The 17,241-nt window shown below is 45.4% G+C and overlaps 1 protein-coding gene across 2 annotated transcripts; it reads right to left on the reverse strand.

Annotated features, from left to right (window-relative positions):
* Positions 1-797: 797 nt before the first annotated feature.
* LOC147211384 (voltage-dependent L-type calcium channel subunit beta-4-like) lies at positions 798-16,194 on the reverse strand. 2 transcript variants are annotated; one of them, XM_086126717.1, is made up of 14 exons: positions 15,915-16,194; positions 14,052-14,135; positions 8,906-9,076; positions 8,688-8,810; positions 8,460-8,587; positions 7,456-7,532; positions 6,995-7,014; positions 5,213-5,293; positions 4,180-4,238; positions 4,002-4,111; positions 3,752-3,903; positions 3,223-3,318; positions 2,952-3,137; positions 798-2,870 (listed from the first exon to the last, which is right to left on the reverse strand). In XM_086126717.1, exons 1-14 carry the CDS (start codon positions 15,975-15,977, stop codon positions 2,610-2,612), a joined length of 1,611 nt encoding a protein of 536 aa, XP_085982843.1. In that variant the 5' UTR covers positions 15,978-16,194; the 3' UTR covers positions 798-2,609. The 2 variants fall into 2 exon arrangements, with proteins under 2 accessions (XP_085982843.1, XP_085982852.1); XM_086126726.1 differs by lacking the exons at positions 14,052-14,135; positions 15,915-16,194 and adding an exon at positions 10,317-14,039.
* Positions 16,195-17,241: the final 1,047 nt, after the last annotated feature.

Below are 17,241 nucleotides of genomic sequence, written 5' to 3' on the forward strand. Positions count from 1 at the left end.
AATGGGCAGAAAAAGTTGCCTTGTTTATATTTTATGCTCATGTTTAATGTGCTTCCACCATTTCTACCTATTGTATTTCTTTCCTCATGAGACTAACAGATATTTTGGAGTCAATACACATTAGGGTCAGGATTGTTGAGCTAGTGGGCATCAATTCAACATCAATATGGCATCCAAATCCAATCTTCAACATCAAATTGATGTCAAATTGATGTCATGTGCTTGCTGGGAACCACTGCTCTAACTTAATTTCATTATTTCCATCATATGATGCTAATGCGGGCATCTGTCATTAAAATGATGAGCATTCCAGTATTCTGCGGAGGATTCCAATTCAGTCCTGTATGCTGCGGCAGCATTCCAAACAAACTGCAAATGCAGCAGTTGCACTGGTACACATCCACCCCCCCCCCCCCCCCCCCCACATACCAAGAAAACCAAACAGCCAAACAGTGAATGTCAAACACAACATATCGCAGATCAGAGACCAGCCTCGCATTTTGTGTCCCATTAAACATATACATTTATCATGGCCATCTTGAATTAGTGAACTTGACATTCAAATACATTTAAAAAGTAGTTATTTGTGTTTACTCTCGATTTGGATGTACTGTATTTACCAGTTGTTATGTGGCATGAACTTCATCATTCTCAATTCAGGTGCGGTCCTCCGTACCAGTTTCAAAGGCTTGTTTGATATAAATCAGGAAATATGCTTGTTTTATCATCCCTCATCGCCAATGAAGATCCTACTATCTACAGAAGTCACTTAGTCCACACATATGTATGTATGTATGTATATATATATATATATATACTGTATATATATATATATATATATATATGGGCGGCCCGGTAGTCCAGTGGTTAGCACGTCGGCTTCACAGTGCAGAGGTACCGGGTTCGATTCCAGCTCTGGCCTCCCTGTGTGGAGTTTGCATGTTCTCCCCGGGCCTGCGTGGGTTTTCTCCGGGTGCTCCGGTTTCCTCCCACATTCCAAAACATGCATGTCAGGCTGATTGGACACTCTAAATTGTCCCTAGGTGTGAGTGTGGGCGTGGATGGTTGTTCGTCTCTGTGTGCCCTGCGATTGGCTGGCGACTGATTCAGGGTGTCCCCCGCCTACTGCCCGGAGATGGCTGGGATAGGCTCCAGCACCCCCCGCGACCCTAGTGAGGATCAAGCGGTTCGGAAAATGGATGGATGGATGGATATATATATATACTGTATATATATATATATATATATATATATATATATATATATACACTGTATATACTGTATATATACAGTATATGTTTCCATCTATACATACTGCCAATTGCTAGCTTACTAGTGTTTGTCATCTGGAACTAACTTCATGATATCCTAAATCCCCAGCTAAAAGAAAAGAAAACAACAACACAAGGTGCCTTGAAATCATTATTAGCTACATCTGCACTTCCTTATTTCACTCAGTTCAATCACACTGTCAATTAAAAAATTGCTGCTGTGCTGTGTTGCATTGCAAATTTAGGGAAATAATGTAAATGGCTACACAGATACAAGCTCATATCATTTGACATAAATGTCTCACTGAAGATCTTTTGGTTGATTTGGAGAATGCAAGGGTGAAACTAAATCTAATTTGTCAACCAATGTACAAATGGGGAAGAAAAAAAATGTAGGTGAAAGTTTGACAAATATGCATCCAGGAAACCAGAAACTAAATGCAAGCCACAGGTGGCCAAGCAGGAAGCTGACTGGCTGATGGAAGAGGGCGGGTCTGGGAAGGACCTGAGGAACCCCAGCTGAAACACAGGAAATAATTCACTGAAACTACACACAAAGCCCAAACAGAAAGCTCACCTCTCATTTAAATGCTATCAAATTGAAATTGATCAAGCAGACGCTCTTTAAATGTTCTCCAAATAGCTTATTATAATAGCTTCCAGACTGCTTACAACAGAAGCAGAGCACTGTTTTCTCAATTTTAGTCTGACCTGTTTGCAGCAGTAAGAATTTTCCCCTCAATAAATGAACCACTAAAGCTGTGCGATTCAAGAAGTAAGAAGTTCAATGACCGAAATAGTCCAAGAATGTGAAGCACCAATTTTTCAACTCGGAGCACGCTAGACAACTACCAACCCATCCCCTTGCAAGCCCAATCCAGACCACACGTCCACAAGCTAGAGATTCAGAAAATCAGACATCCAGGATAGATACAAAAGATCTATGAAGGAACGAAGGAAGAAAGGAAGCGGACGTTAATCATCTATTAGCATGCAATAAGCTAAAGGTTGAGAGGCTTTTTACGTGGTTATGGAAGGGTCTGTGTCCAGTGGGCTTCCCACCTGGTGTGACATCACATCAGCACCATGCAACCACTGCTGATGACAACGAGCACAACCTATGCAATGTCTTCTGCGCGGGATCCAGAAGGTCCAGTAGTTGCTTGGGTATCATGAAACTTCAACTTCAATTTCTGTGAATGTTTTGGAGGTTTAATACACAAATAAGTTAACGACCCTGAAAAATAGGGAAAACTTGGGACAATCTTGGCTCTGTAGCAACGGTTATTTGTGGGTGGAATTTGGGACATCTGGTCACCCACGAAGACTCAGCAAGGTTCAGAGCCTGTGCCGGGAGTCATGGCTGTAGCTGCCCGGGGAGCTGCGGTTGCGGTGTGGCTTGTATGCATCCTGATAGGGGTCCTGGTAGTCCTGGTAGGGGTCCTGCGCCTCTCGGCTGTGCTGTGAGCCTGACGACATTCGATTGCGTCCCTTGTGTGCCCGTTCATTATGGTAGTTTTCCTCAGACGTCATCAGGTTGCGACGCTCGTTTGCAGTAGAATGATCGCCTGTGTGGTTGCTCTGTTGCATTCTTTGGCTCTGGTATTAGAAGGAATGAGTAAAACATGATACAAATGGGAGTATGGGGCATAATAAGAACCCGAAGAGGTCACGGCATACCTGCAGTCCAGAGATGCTAGTAGGGTATGCTGTGAGGGTGCCGGGGCCAAGATTGCGTCCCAGCAAGGGGTTCAGGGGTGTCGCCATGGAGGTATGCGTTGCTTTCCAGTAGGCCTCAAGGTATTCTGCCAGATGCTCACAGGCGTCCTCGAGCTGGTTCTCGTCTAGGATGATGTCAAACATTTCCTGTGGGCAGCAAAACGCTCGGCGGCTATTACTTATTGTCATTTCAACGAAAGCAGAACAGTCAGCTATGAAGATGGCCACCTACTGGAGGACATTGAGCAAGTTTGTCTGCAGCCACTAGCTGGACATTCAGGTGTTTGCTCTGGGACTTTCCTCTGGACTTGACTAGCCTCTGCAGAACCTGGAGGACAAGGACAGACAAATGTGTCACTATGATCAAATTAGTGCGGCTTTTGGGGGCTGCTCAGCAGAGTTCAGGGCTCCACATGACTAAGGCATTACGACCCTTAAAAATGCGCACTAACTTCTTCCAGACTAAGATTTTGTCATGGATATTTGGAGGAATCATGGGCGTTGTCGTAAATCCTTGGGTCCCAACACCATGTCAAGCTACTGTGGCGCAAAACGCTCATTGCAGATTCAAAAAAGGAAGAAAAACATCTATCTAACATGGTACTGTTACCTTAATATTGGGGAATTCCTGCTTGAAAAAAAAATCAAGACTTGATTGTTGTTTGTCCCGACAAAATGCATTTTCTGTGATCTATCATGCAACTCCATTTTATGCTGATGTTCACGACCACCATTGTTAAACAGTACTTGCTCGAGCTTACCTTTGGTGAAGACACTTTGACGTGGACAATAATAGGGGCCAAAGAGGTCTTGAGGAGTTGGGCTGGGTGGTTGATGGTGTCGGCATCCAGCACTACCAGTTGCAGTGAGCGGGCCAACTCAAAGATGCGCTCAATCTCACTTTGCACTTCAGCTGATGACACAAGGCATGAGTAAGGAGTGGCTGAAGACGCTAAGAGAGAACTTTATCTGGGCAACAACTAGCTTCCCATTTAAAGTTCCATTCCTTACCTAAACTGGAACGGGTGTTGGATCGCTCTATAATGGCCCTCTTGCTGGGGTTGTTGAGGACGGACCTCTTGGCTAAAGATATATCTGCAGTGACTCGAGTGATTGATATCCTGCAAGAGTGAGACAAACAATCTACAGATCCACGTGATGGTAAGAAAGAAAAACAAAAAAGTCTTACCTGCCATCAAATCTGTGCTTGAGAAAGTCAAAGAGTGCCTTCTGCATCATATCAGTCACCTGCACAGACGAGTTTTCCATTTGCAATGCCATGACTGCTGTTTTTGTCTTTTAATCCATCCATCTATCCATCCATCTATCGTCGATCTATTTTCTTCTGCTTATTTGAGGTCATGTAACCAGTGCAGCAGTTTAAGCAGGGATGACCAGACTTCACCACCACTGAAGGCATTGCAGACCATGCAGAGGGACAGAATAACCTGTATCAGGAAGTCAGGTAGCCCTTACTTACACTCCTGGAGCAGCAGCCACACAGCAATCCCAGAGGGACATGGTCAAATGCCTCTTCCACAAAGTACACATTGGCTGGTTGGGAGAAGTCCCATGCATCCTCTAGGACACTGCTGAGTGTTCAAGGATGGTCAACTGTTCCAATGCCAGGATGAAAACCGCACTACTCCTCCTGAATCTGAGAAATGAATTCCGTATGGACCCCCTCCATAGAAGCCCTGATTAGGGATTACCAGGAAGGCTGGGGATTGCGATCCCCCTATAATTGGAACACCTGCACCGGTTCCGCCTTCTTAACGATATATGCATTGTAAGTGGGAGAGTTGGCAGTGAATTGGATAAAAAGGGGACCGTCACCCCAGTGCATTCTGCTTGGCCTGCCAGTACCCATTAGCTACCTCCAGAGTCCCACAGGCCAAAAAGGCCCGACAGGAATCCTTCAGTTTGACAACATCCATCACCACCAGTGTCCGCCAACAGGTTTGGGGTTTTCTCCCATGACAACAAAGGAGGCCCACAGGGTCCACGCTAACTCAGTTTGGGGATACTGTATGCCTCCCACTATTCCTGGATATGGTGAAAGTCTTTTGTAGATGATAACTGAAACCGATTCTGTCAGACCTTCCCAGAACACCCTCACATTAGATTTGACCGCTCCACCACGATAAATTGACGCCTCCGGAAGGAGGGAAGCCAAGCTCAAGTACAGCACAGTAGCACACATAACGTCTTCTCAAGCTCACCTCATAACCCTTGAGCGAAGGTCCCACCAGCACCACCGGTCTCATGGAGGGAACCACGTCATACGGGGGGATGTGTTCCGTCTGTCAATTCAAACATTTAGTCAGCAGCAAGCGGCTGAATATGAGTGAGACAATGGGGCCAAAATAACACAATCAGAAAGCTCCAATGGGCAGCGGATGAATGCGGATTACAATCAGTTGTTAAAATGACAGGCTTCTCTTGCATGATGCAAACGCGCTGAAACTATGTTTCCACCAAGCAGTACAGTTCAGTTTAAGCCAGCATGATCTATCCGAAAGTGCTGTGTGTTTCCATCGCAAAGTGTGTTGGTGGGATTGTGTTTGCCGTGTCAGCTCCATATAACAGTGTGCTATCCTATCCTAGCCAGTCATATCCAACAGCTGCAACAATGATGAAGTGCAGTTTGTCAGATAGTCATGGAAACGTAGAACATCTGACAATATGTTTTATACTTCTTTAGCATGTTGTTTTTCGTACAAGAACAAAACAAATAGTTATGAGAAAAGGTATTTTGTGGTCTTCCCATCCCATTCCCCTTGTTTTTGGAAGTTATGACACTCTGTCATCATCAATGGAGGGACTGCCGTATCTCTACTGCCACCCTTTTGGTACCCTACCACCAAAGGTGATTGCTCTATGACTGCAAGAGAAGCTCAGCTTCCCCTAAAATGTCCAGAAATAAGTGATCAAATACATGTGTGTACATGTCATTGATTAAATATGCACGACAACACGCTTAACTTTTGTTCCGAATCAGCTTCTTATCACTGGTTACTCTCTTCTCATCCATTCCAGCAGCTTCGCTGCGCTTTAAACTGTGTGGACGCTGAGAGTCTACAGCGCGGACGCTAGGCGTCTTGAGAGTTGTGTCCCAATGCATTGAAACAAGACGAGTCATTGGATAAATGCTGGTTTTGTCCCGCCCATCGGACGTTCAGCGTCTCTTGGAGTCTATGGACAGCGGGCGTTTATGGGCTGGCCTGGACGCTCATCTTTTCTGCATAATGATTGGATGATCTGTCTGAGGCTAAATCTCTTTTGGATTGACAGCGAAAAAATGAGCCAATCGCCGATCTTTTGGTGTAGGCATCGTGGGACCATTTTTCAATTCTCATTCTGTTCTGAGTTGAACTGGAGACTTCTTCTAATCCTCTGAGCGACACTCTCTTTGTTGAAAACGACTAGCGACAAATTTATCTTTCATTTCTGGTGGATTCTATTGTAGTTGCTGTAGTTGTAGGACACTAGTTAAGTCCCTGGAAAAGACTCTTGTTGGTATGACAGGGTCACAGACCATTTTCTTGAAAAGGAATGGAGAGTAGAATTCACGTATAAATAAACGGACACATTTTATGATGTAGGCCGAAATTGAGCTTCCCCTCCTTGACAGACCAGCATCCGCCACTGCATACCGCACTGCAAATGGTGCCAGGTGTGCTATCTGGTCACTTTCACAACACGATCTACTCATGAAATCAAACTGCAATGATTGATGAAAACAAGGCTTCAATGTAACAAGAGAATGAAAGGATGAGGAGCAACATGCCAATGTTGTCTGCAAAGAGACATTTAACTGGCTGATTACGGTTTGGATTTTTAAAGATGTGAAAAAAAGACAACTTTGATACTTCAGTGAGCCTGAAGTATTGCGCTCCGTGTGAAATGCGGCCACTTGCTGCAGCGCCACAAGCTCCTGTCATTCTGCAATGGAGGCCACAAGAACTCAGTGGATGCTTCATGAGTGGGTCTCACCAACTTACCACTTTCTGTTTCTGCTTTCCTGTGGGAGGGGAGAGAAGACAGCGACAGTGTCGTCAGTGGCTGCTTGGGGAAGGAGTCACAGTCAGAAACCTTGCGTGCCTTGAGCAAAGAAAACCTAGCAACTATCAACTAGGATTAAGAAAAATGTGAGAAAAGGTGTTTCTATGTTCCTATCATATTCACAAAATCACACGAGTGCTGTTCGGGAGAGGGGAAAGTGTTCATAGTCTTGTCGTTGGATTCACACTGTGGTAAGCCCCACTCTCAGAACGCCTGCAGTCCTCAACTGGAGGAAGAGGAGCATCATGGGAAAATGTACCAACAACCATAAGGCAGTGAACTTAGGCTCTAAGCAGAGATGGCTTTATGCGCTTATTCTATGCTCTTGCACTTCAGGAGGCTCGTCTCTAAGCAGGTGGCTGGCTACTTAGAGCCCACTCCCCCTGTCTGATGCGCTCACCTGCCGCGGATATGAGGGGTCGGATAGAGGCAGACACCTCATCCTCTACACTGGAAGAGGAGTTCCCTCCAGACTTACTGGAAAACACAAGAGGGGGATAAAGAGAGACAGAAACACAGTGTGGCATTAATGCGGAAAAACCTGAGAAAGCCTGAGGAAATGTTAAGGGATCAGTCCAGGAATTCCAAATACAGTGAATTTGAATGTGTCCGCTTGTCTGAGATGCTTTGGTGGCAGTCACCAAGCTCACAAGTAGAGCGCTGGAGCAGTCGGGTCCACAGAGATTAGCGTTACGAGTCAACTTTGAAGCTTGACAAAGTGCATGAGTTAGTGCACAAATGCTGGGTGACATAACCATCAAGACACGTTACGCACGCGACAAAGCGCACACATAGGTAAAGGGACCTCTTATTAGGGCTGCTGAAAGCGACTGTGTGAGTGGAGGAGAGGATCGAAATAGGCATGAGTCATCAAAAGATCCGCACCCAGTAGAGAGACCAAGAGAATGTCAACTGTTTGGCACCACTTTTACTTTTACTTAATAAAGACTCCAAATCGTACCAACTTTGCAAATGCAAATGTAACATGTTCTTAAATTAAAAAAAAAAAAAGCCCCAACCATAAGAAGTTTGGATCATTTTCATTCACTGTCAACCTTACAGTCCGTGTTGAAAACGGGACATTCCACATACGGCCCAGAACGTGATGGTACTCTTTGCACTTATCCAGCAAAGCACATTGACTGCACTGCTACTGCATCCAGTGGAATCCCTGTACTCACCAAAATCTTTCTTCACATTTCAGTACCGCATGTATGCAAAGTTGAAGTGCTTTTTTTTTTCCAGGTGCCATTATCAGTGTCTGCACATGGCACGTTCCCATGTAGTTTTTATGGTGAGAAGTCCATTCAAAGTTTTACCCATATAGGCTTCTGACTACGGGAAGCTCAATTCACACAAATGTTAATTAAACAACAATGTACAGCATGGTCTTATACTGCTTACCCTTGGACTCGTCCTCTTTTCTGCTCTTGCTGGAGCCTGATGTTCTCCAGCTTGAGGGGACTGGGGATGAAGCCGATCTCGCATCCCTCTTTCACCAATCGTCCGATCCACCAGTCGTTATTGAACTTCTAGAAAGAACACAGGAAACAACACCACAAAGTTGACTCCACCTTTCTTCACTCATGTTATATAGATCATAGCTGATGGGAAAAAAACGCCCATCATAACCTCTTTTATGTGGAGAAAGTCCTTGGCATCAAAGGAGATGGCTGTGGCGGGAACTGGAACGTCCTCATCCAGAGCGCCACAGTAGCTGACATTGGTCCTCACAGCAAATGCGACAGGTTTGGTCTGGAGACACAGTCACATTATGAAATGTACCCGAATTCTTGAAACCAATCCTACACTGTTTTTTTTTTGTTTGTTTTTTTTGTGCATGTGGCTACCTTGGCTCTCTCCAGCTGGATGGTGGCCTGCTGCTCCCGCTCCTGTCGGCTCTGTCCCGGCCCTTGGCTCTGGCTAGGGCTCTGGCTCTGCACCTGGGCCTGCACGTCACGTTCCTCCTCCAAAGAGACATCTGAGTCTGATGGTCTACTAGTGTATGAATCAGCTGAGCCCTGCAAACATGTCATGAACCAAAGCAGAGGCTTCCTTCGGCTGTCTGCAAATAAACATCAGCAATTCAAGGATGTTTGGAATGTTCAATAGTGCAATCAAGAGAAGGGGAGAATTCAGCTCATGATGGTGTTTTCAAGACTGATGGCTCAGCACTTTTTCATTGCTCGCCGTCTCTGTACACATCTATACTATGTATCCAAACTGGCCTCTCACAAGGTCTGGCATGAGCATACTTCTGGATTTTGGCATCATTAGGACAACATGGATGTCCAAAGGGTGAAATGTAGTCCACGGGCAAAAAGAACACAAACACCCCTGGCAAAATACTATTCACTGCTGGACTCTCCCTGTTTTGGTATTATTAAATAAAAGGCGCATTCTGCTGATTCTATGCCTCAAGATCAGTTCAGCGCAGCATGCTCAGCTGAGGAAGTCATCTGTGTAATGGCTTTTTCAAGGAGACAAAACGGTTACTTAAGCTTGAGTACAAATTTATAAAAGATAGGCTACTGTGTGGATTGGGGTTGAGTTGCGGGAAATGTTCTTGAGGGCTCAGGCTGCCTTGATTTTCTGTCTCTCTTTCACAAGTAAGCCAATAAACGCGCGTGTCCTCACACCATTTTTACCCTCATGTCAAATCACTAAGCGAAGCATCTTTTCATCTATCTGGATGCTTTGCAGCATCCGAAGCCTCATCCAATAGAGTAGCTTCAGCATGTGACTCATCAACATCACAATCCACTTAATGACATCACGATGCGTGATTCTGGGCAGAGCCTACACAATGGGCTGCCTCAGGTGGACTGAAAAATGCTCGGTCGCGTCTATTTCGAGCAGTGCCATGTCACAACGAACATCTTTCAGTCTTCTTCCTGGTGTCGGGATTAGCTCCATTTCTTGGAGCATCAGACCGATAGGCACTGAACGGTGTCAGGCTGCAGCAGAAGCCGCACATCATGAGCAAACATGGTGGCGACCCGCATAAAATTGACGGAAGACACATCAGAGGCCATCTGCCCAAATGTGTACCACACACACACACACACGCACACACACACACACACACACACACACACACACACACACACACACACACACACACACGGGCGTACCCACAAACACACACACGCAACCCCCTTCCAGTCAAGGCAGAGTCCATCATCACACTCTGTTGTTGGCTTACAGGCCTTTCGACGATGCTACGGGGGAGCGCAAAGCCGCACACATCCAAATACTCACCGCCTCAGAGTCTTCAAATCCATGCAGGTACAAATTGTCATACATGGAGGTTTGTTATTCCAACGCGCGCCTCTGATACAGAAAGGGAGGGAAGAACAAGTGTACAGGCAGAGGAAGAAGGAGGGGGCGCCAGAGAAGGGGGGAAAAGGATAGATGGGATGACGACAATCACTTCTCTTCACGGCACAGAAGGCTATTTAAACAAAGAGAGATCTCTCTCCTCCTGTTTGTTCCTCTGGAGCCTTGATGGATGCACCGTCTCCCTGGTCCCACAGAGCTGCTGGCTGGCTCACATTATAGGATGGAGAGGCTCTCCCTGGAGGTAGCCCGATCCTGGCATTTCATTTCATCACACAGGCAAACAGCGAGCAGCAGCACAAGCAGATCCTGCCTCAATATCTAAGCCTGATGACTGAGCAAATGTGCACCAATGTGATTGGCTGCCTCGCTGGCCACTCAGCTCAGAGGTATCAGGGATCAGTGGGGGAGGAGGGTGGAGCAGCATCCTCCATTTCCTTTTTGAGCCCTTTCTCAGAGAGCTGAAATTATTGCAAGCATTCAATAGTAATAATGTTAATAACACATCATTTATTACAGTTACTGTTACATTACTGGTTCATTTTATTATTATATTAATCATTTTATCTTGACAGTTTTAAATAATTTTCACGATTATCATCATCCATCCATCCATCCTTCCACTTATCTGGGGTTGGGTCGTGGGGCAGCTACTGTAGCAGGGAAACCCAGACTTCTCTCTTGGCAGCTACAATGTCCAGCCCTTTGTGGGGAATCCCAAGGCGTTCCCAGGTCAGCCCGAGGACATTGTCTCTCCAGCATGTCCTGGGTCATGACCGGGGCCTCTTCCCACTGGGATGTACCCGGAACACATCACCATGGAGGCAGTCTAACCAAATGTCTGAGGAACCTAATCTGGCTCTTCTCAATCGGGAGAAGCAGCAGCTCCACTCCCTGAACCACGTCGCCATCGGCGACTGAAACCACACTTACTGTATGTTTATGCATTTAGGGTTCCATCTGGGTTTGCTCCTGGGTTCCACCGGGGTATCACATGCGTTAGCCCACATGGGCTTATGTGGGTTTTTAACTGGGTTCAAAATGGGCAATTTTATATTGTATTTGCTTGTATGCAGACCCGTCATTACGAACCCAGGGGCCTACAGTCAAGGGCAGAATTAAAAAATAAAATAAAATAAAATAATTCCTGTCAATCTCTTGACATGCTTGGCACGAGTTTACCAACACACCAGTGATTCTGTGCAACGCTGTGGTCGTAATTACATTATCTTAAAATTTGCAATCGTTTCATATTATTTTGCTTGTTGAACTTTCTGTCAGTCATTTAACCACTGCACAGGTTCACAAAGAATCCCACTCCAGGTGGCCTATATTAATGCCAAGTGGCCTATATGGAGGCAATAAATTCCATGTTATTCTGTCATTTTTTAATTCATCAGCCAATAATATCATCGGGGCATCTGTGGACCTATCACACACCCATATGATTCACTCCGGACGTCAAGTGAGAGATCCATGCATGCATTTGTTAATGCAGCCAAGCTGACAGGATCGTAGAGGAGACGGGCGAAGGATCGGAGAGCACTGATAGAATTAGCGTTACTCAGTCAACATTCCATCCAACTGAATTCACATCTCACTTTGATGAAAAGGACATAGTGATGCATGTGCCAGCTTTATACACCCCTATCAAGCACCTGTATTGCTTTTTATAACTATCACGATAGTAGATGGCCAGAACTACTATGGTGCATCCTTGCGATCACTCACTGTGAGCGGGTGCACCGGATGAGGAAGCAGCGCTGGTGCGTTCGATTGCGGCCTCCCTGGTGTTGAAGAGCTACCCGCGGTTTGTAGGAAATGAACACCGGTGCTACGTCTTTGTTCTTCTTTTGATAGCATGTAAAATGTTTGCCCCTTTGTTTGTCCCTTCTTGTTGTGACACCCTGGCCATCCACAACAGCTGTCTACCATTTACAAAGTGTAGCATATGCTCATACAAGTTTTCGAGCCTGCCGAAATAGCATTGTTAAAGTTGGCGCAGTGCATTGTGTCGTCAACATCTAGAGTTCAGATTATTACTTTCTAAACGCTATTGTTTACCTGTTGTAGGCGCAACAGTGCAACAATTTTGTTCAATGTAGTTACTTGTCATATCATCCATCCATCCATCCATTTTCTGATCCGCTAATCCTCACAAGGGTCGTGGGCGTGCTGAAGCCTAACTCAGCTGTCTTCGGGCAGTGAGCAGGGCACACCCTGAACTGGTTGCCAATCGCATGCTCACACTCACACCTAGGGACAATTTTGAGTGGTCTATTAACCTGCCACGCATGTTTTTTGGAATGTGGGAGCAAACCGAAGTACCCGGAGAAAACCCACGCAAGCACGGGGAGAACATGCAAACTCCACACAGGAAGGCCAGAGCCGGAATCGAACTCTGCACCTCTGCACTGAGAGGCCGACACACAAACTAGTCGCCCACCGGGCCGCTCCTTGTTATATCAGTGCAGTACGATTGGCCAATTGGCTGTTACTTGTCTAGCACGAACGCAAATGTGTACATCAATGAACATTGAGCCAAAAAAGAAAAAGACTTTGGCATCGCATGACAGGCCCACCTTTTTGAGTTAAAAGGACAAGATCCAATCTACATGGACAGCAAACCTTAAATAAAACTCAAAGGAGCACCAGAGGAGATCAAGGTGCTGGCGATCACAGACATCACTGGGATTGAGCGTGGCTTTTCTTTGGGTACTCCGGTTTCTTCCCACATTCCAAAACCATGCTTGGTAGCTTAATTGATCATTCTAAATCAGTGGTTCTAAATCTTGTTAGAGGTACCGAACCCAACTAGTTCATATGCACATTCAACGAACCCTTCATTAGTGAAAAATAAAAATATGATTTTTTTTTTTTACCAATTCAAGATATTAAAATGCATTTACATGAATTAAAAACAGAAAACAACTTAAATAAAAATTAAAGACAAAAGTATACGTTTTTTAATTGTGCACAAAATGAACCAGCCAGTGATGGCTAAGAGAGCGTGTCATAACTCATTGACATGTTCAGTCGGGTGTGTCTTAACCTCCATGGCAGACGCTCCGTCGAACCCCTGAGACCGATTCACCGAACCCCTGGGGTTCGATCGAACCCAGGTTAAGAACCATTAACAACTTATCTAACTTTGCTCCATACATTTGCATAGCACTGCTGATTGCATCTTGAATGGCGCCTTTTGCGACAACCGCAAGTAAGTATTACCACAGACAACATTTACATTACATATACAAAGATAAGATGCCTTCCTGAGTACGTCGATGCCGCAGCCGTATTGGCTGTAGCAAAGTGAAGCAAATTATAAATATGCTTCCTCCTTGCAGATATATCATCAAGCAAAAACTCACCAGATCAATACAGCATTATTGCTTTTGATTTGCTTTATCCTAGCACAGTTTTCCGATATTATTTGCCAAATTTAGATTTAATATTAAAGCCTCATACAATATGGCAGATTGGCTGACATATCACTCCGACCCGGTTCAACAACTGTCTGCTACAGATATTAAAAGAAAAAGGAAGCAAATATTCAATTCATTATTCATTATACATTCATGCCACTTGTGTATGTGTGTGTGTGTGTGTGTGTGCGTGTGTGTGTGTGTGTGTGTGTGTGTGTGTGCTGCCTTGCACCTGTCTGAGGATGAAGCTGGTCGAGGTAGTGCTGCCGTCAGACCTCTTCAGGCGGCTTCTCCGGGAATAAGTCCCCCGGCTCACCTGGAATAAGCATAAGGAGCAAAAGAGAAAACCAGAGAGCTGCGTTATTATTAACACACTATTCAAGTTCATAATCCACATATTTTGATGACCATTAATGACACCCCAGTTGATGCGATAGGGTCGAGAAAAAGAGATTTCACGAAATGGCGGTTTACAGATCTACTATATGCAGTCCTTAGGTCACATGTTTGGCCGGCCTGCTGCTTGAGACAATCACTAGTGGCCTGAAGCGTCGAGAAAAAGTGCTAAATGCTTGTCTTGCATTCTCATCTGTTTGAATTGCAAATTAGGGTACGATCCCACCATGGGTTCCGATAAAGCACGGCCAGGACAGTTCAGTACAGCAGTCGAGTATAGCACAGTAGCGTATCCTGCTAGCATGTCTGCCACACAGTTGAGAGGTTTGGGGTTGAAATCTTGGCACAGGCCATCCTGTGTGAGGTATCAAATAGATCTTCGATTCTCTCTTTGCTTGCATGAGATATCTCGAGGTACTCCAACTCCCTCTCACATTCCTAAAACATGCATATTAGCCTCAACGTAGACTGTCAGTGTGACTGTTTTTTGTCAACATCACTGGTGGGTGGATGAAATCCTCATACTGCCAATATCATCACTTTTCAAGGGACCCACAAAACAGCACGTGTGTTCAACCATTAACATTGCATCGTCAAAGAGAGTAGGACATTTTTAACACTTGAGATTGGTAAATAATTTGGATAAATAACACCCGCAGGCCAATCGTATAGATTTGTGGAAAAAAGGTGAGATTTACCAAATTGTGACATGGGGGGATTCGGCTCAATGTCATTTTTGTGTACCCTGGGATGGGCTGGCAGCCAGGGAGAACCCCGCTTCTCACCCAATGTCAAGCTAACGTCGGTCAGATTTTAGCTTGTGGTGTTTGTTCAAGATGAACCCTCTCTTCTTGGCTCCTTATTGCATAACCCTTTGAATGAGTCAAAACTGCAAAGAAACACAATTTCAAAACAGTATGGCACCTGGCCTGTTCTGCGATTGGCTGGCAACTGATTCAGGGTGTCCCCCGCCTACTGCCCGAAGACGGCTGGGATAGGCTCCAGCACCCCCCGCGACCCTAGTGAGGATCAAGCGGTTCGGAAAATGGATGGATGGATGGTGTTCAAGTTATTGTGTCGTTCCTGAAGCAGTCAGGCTGGATCTAACCAGAGACAATTTTGGGGATTCAAATACCATGTTTCAATACTACTGCGTTGACAGTTGGAGGACTAGAAATCAGCATGATCAGAAATCCGCTCTTTGTCTCACCCCTATAAATGCCATATATAACAGCGGACATACTCGCTCGGGAGCAAAATTAATTATCTGCCAGTGATTTGTCCCATTTATGTCTGAGTCTCCAGAGTGAACGGCAATGTCAGAAAAGTCAGGGCCCACTTCTCTCACTGTCTGAAACAAGGCCGTTAAACTGGGTCACCATCTCTCTCTGTCACCAAATGCATGCCAGGAAAAGCCAAAAAGAGAGAGCTCCTAAATAGCCTTCGATTGTAAGTAGACAGAGAATGAAAGATATTTTGTATCGCAGCCTAACAATATTTTTACCCATAAGAACTGTTTTACCTCATTGTTATTGCTTTCAAGAAGGATGTAACTACAAGTCACCAGTCTTAAAAAGATGATTGACACATTGTCAAAGGGCTCCCATAGAAGAGCTCAAGTTTGAATCAGACGATATGAACTGCCACACTCAACAAAATGTGAATAAACAGAATTCCTGAGCACATTTAGAGGAGATACCTGAAATATGGGCGCCTGGATACCCTCACCAATCTTGTTCCGTATGTAGATATGTCGGGACATTTCAGCCAGGACATCGGTCCAGACTGCTGGCTGCTCCGGTGCGGCCCAGCGGAGGGGTGCCGGCTTTGGGGCTGCGTGCTCCAGCTTCACACGCCACAGCGGGACATGAGCGCTCGCTGTCTAATCTCCTCCGCGGCGAGGACGCAGGTGCTCCTACTGCTGCTGTTGTGGACTGAGAAGCTTGTGATGATGATGAGAATGATGATGATGATGACGATGATGATTGTGATGCTCGCCCACTCATAAGCAGATGGACTTGAGTGATAGATGAGGGAGGGGGGGTCTTTATTTAGCCTGTGGAGAGGGATAATTATAGGCTATTTTAGACACTGCGTAAGAGTTATTCCAGGCTCACCCTGGACACGAGATCATTTAGAATAATAAGCGCAGCGTTCCAAAAGATCATAGATTTTCACAAATATGCGCACTGTCTGTGGCGCGACACTTTTTCCTTTTTGCCTTCCACTTTGAATTTCTTTTGTGCCATGCCCAAATCTGCTTTCCAGGTGCTGTCGTTTTTGCTGAATTTCCTTACAAAGTTATCCTCAACAATATTGTTTGACTGAGTTACAGCACGCACGGACACGAACGATGGGGATGGAAGGCTTACCCAATTCACAGAGGTGATCTCCTGGTCATCTTTACATCATCCACAAGTTCTGCTTGTGCAGCCGCCACTCTTGCAGGAGAGCAACAGCCCACAACTGGCAGGCAAAAAAAAAAACTTGGCACCGCCAAACCAAGCAATCAAGTAGGTTTCAATTCGTGAAACGGTCATAGCATAGCCAAACACAAATATCTCCCAACGCTACGTCGGCGGCGTACAGTACGTCGCCAGTCTGCCTGCTTCCGCCCTCAGCCGGTCGGCCACCCCTCTCCTGTGCATTTAAGGCCTCTTGTCTCTTCCTCTCTGTGTCTTTTACTCATGTCATCTAGTGCTCCGACTGTCTCACATTACCCTACTATTTTACCCCTGCAGATGGTTTTTTTTGTTGTTGTTGTTTTTACTCTGACTTTTCAGATTGCGAAGATCGCCCTGATTGAGTTAACCTTCTTTCCGATTCAAATTCCGATTCAGATTTTCTTTGTTCTCTTGCCAGTCATTTTTCAAGCCCTTATAAATTTTGGTCACATTTTATTTAAAATTCCTCTGAGTCCACCCTTGAATCCTTCCCTTCAGACCTTTACTAGGGCACCTGGCACCTAAGGCAACCAAGTGAAGGTTCTGGCTCCTCTCATGATTCCGCCTTCTTTTCCAAGTCGC

Source organism: Hippocampus guttulatus, chromosome 1 (genome assembly GCF_054856545.1).
Source record: "Hippocampus guttulatus isolate MCC_2025c chromosome 1, RoL_Hgut_1.0, whole genome shotgun sequence".
Lineage (NCBI taxonomy): Eukaryota > Metazoa > Chordata > Actinopteri > Syngnathiformes > Syngnathidae > Hippocampus > Hippocampus guttulatus.

Excerpts from the sequence above, each read along its gene's own strand:
- LOC147211384 (XM_086126717.1), bottom strand. The coding sequence starts at position 15,977 with ATGTCCCGACATATCTACATACGGAACAAGATTGGTGAGGGTATCCAG. Across the intron at positions 14,136-15,914 it reads TCCAGGCGCCCATATTTCAG|GTGAGCCGGGGGACTTATTC; the intron begins GTATCTCCTCTA and ends TGCTTATTCCAG. Across the intron at positions 9,077-14,051 it reads CCAGCTTCATCCTCAGACAG|GGCTCAGCTGATTCATACAC; the intron begins GTGCAAGGCAGC and ends ACATGTTTGCAG.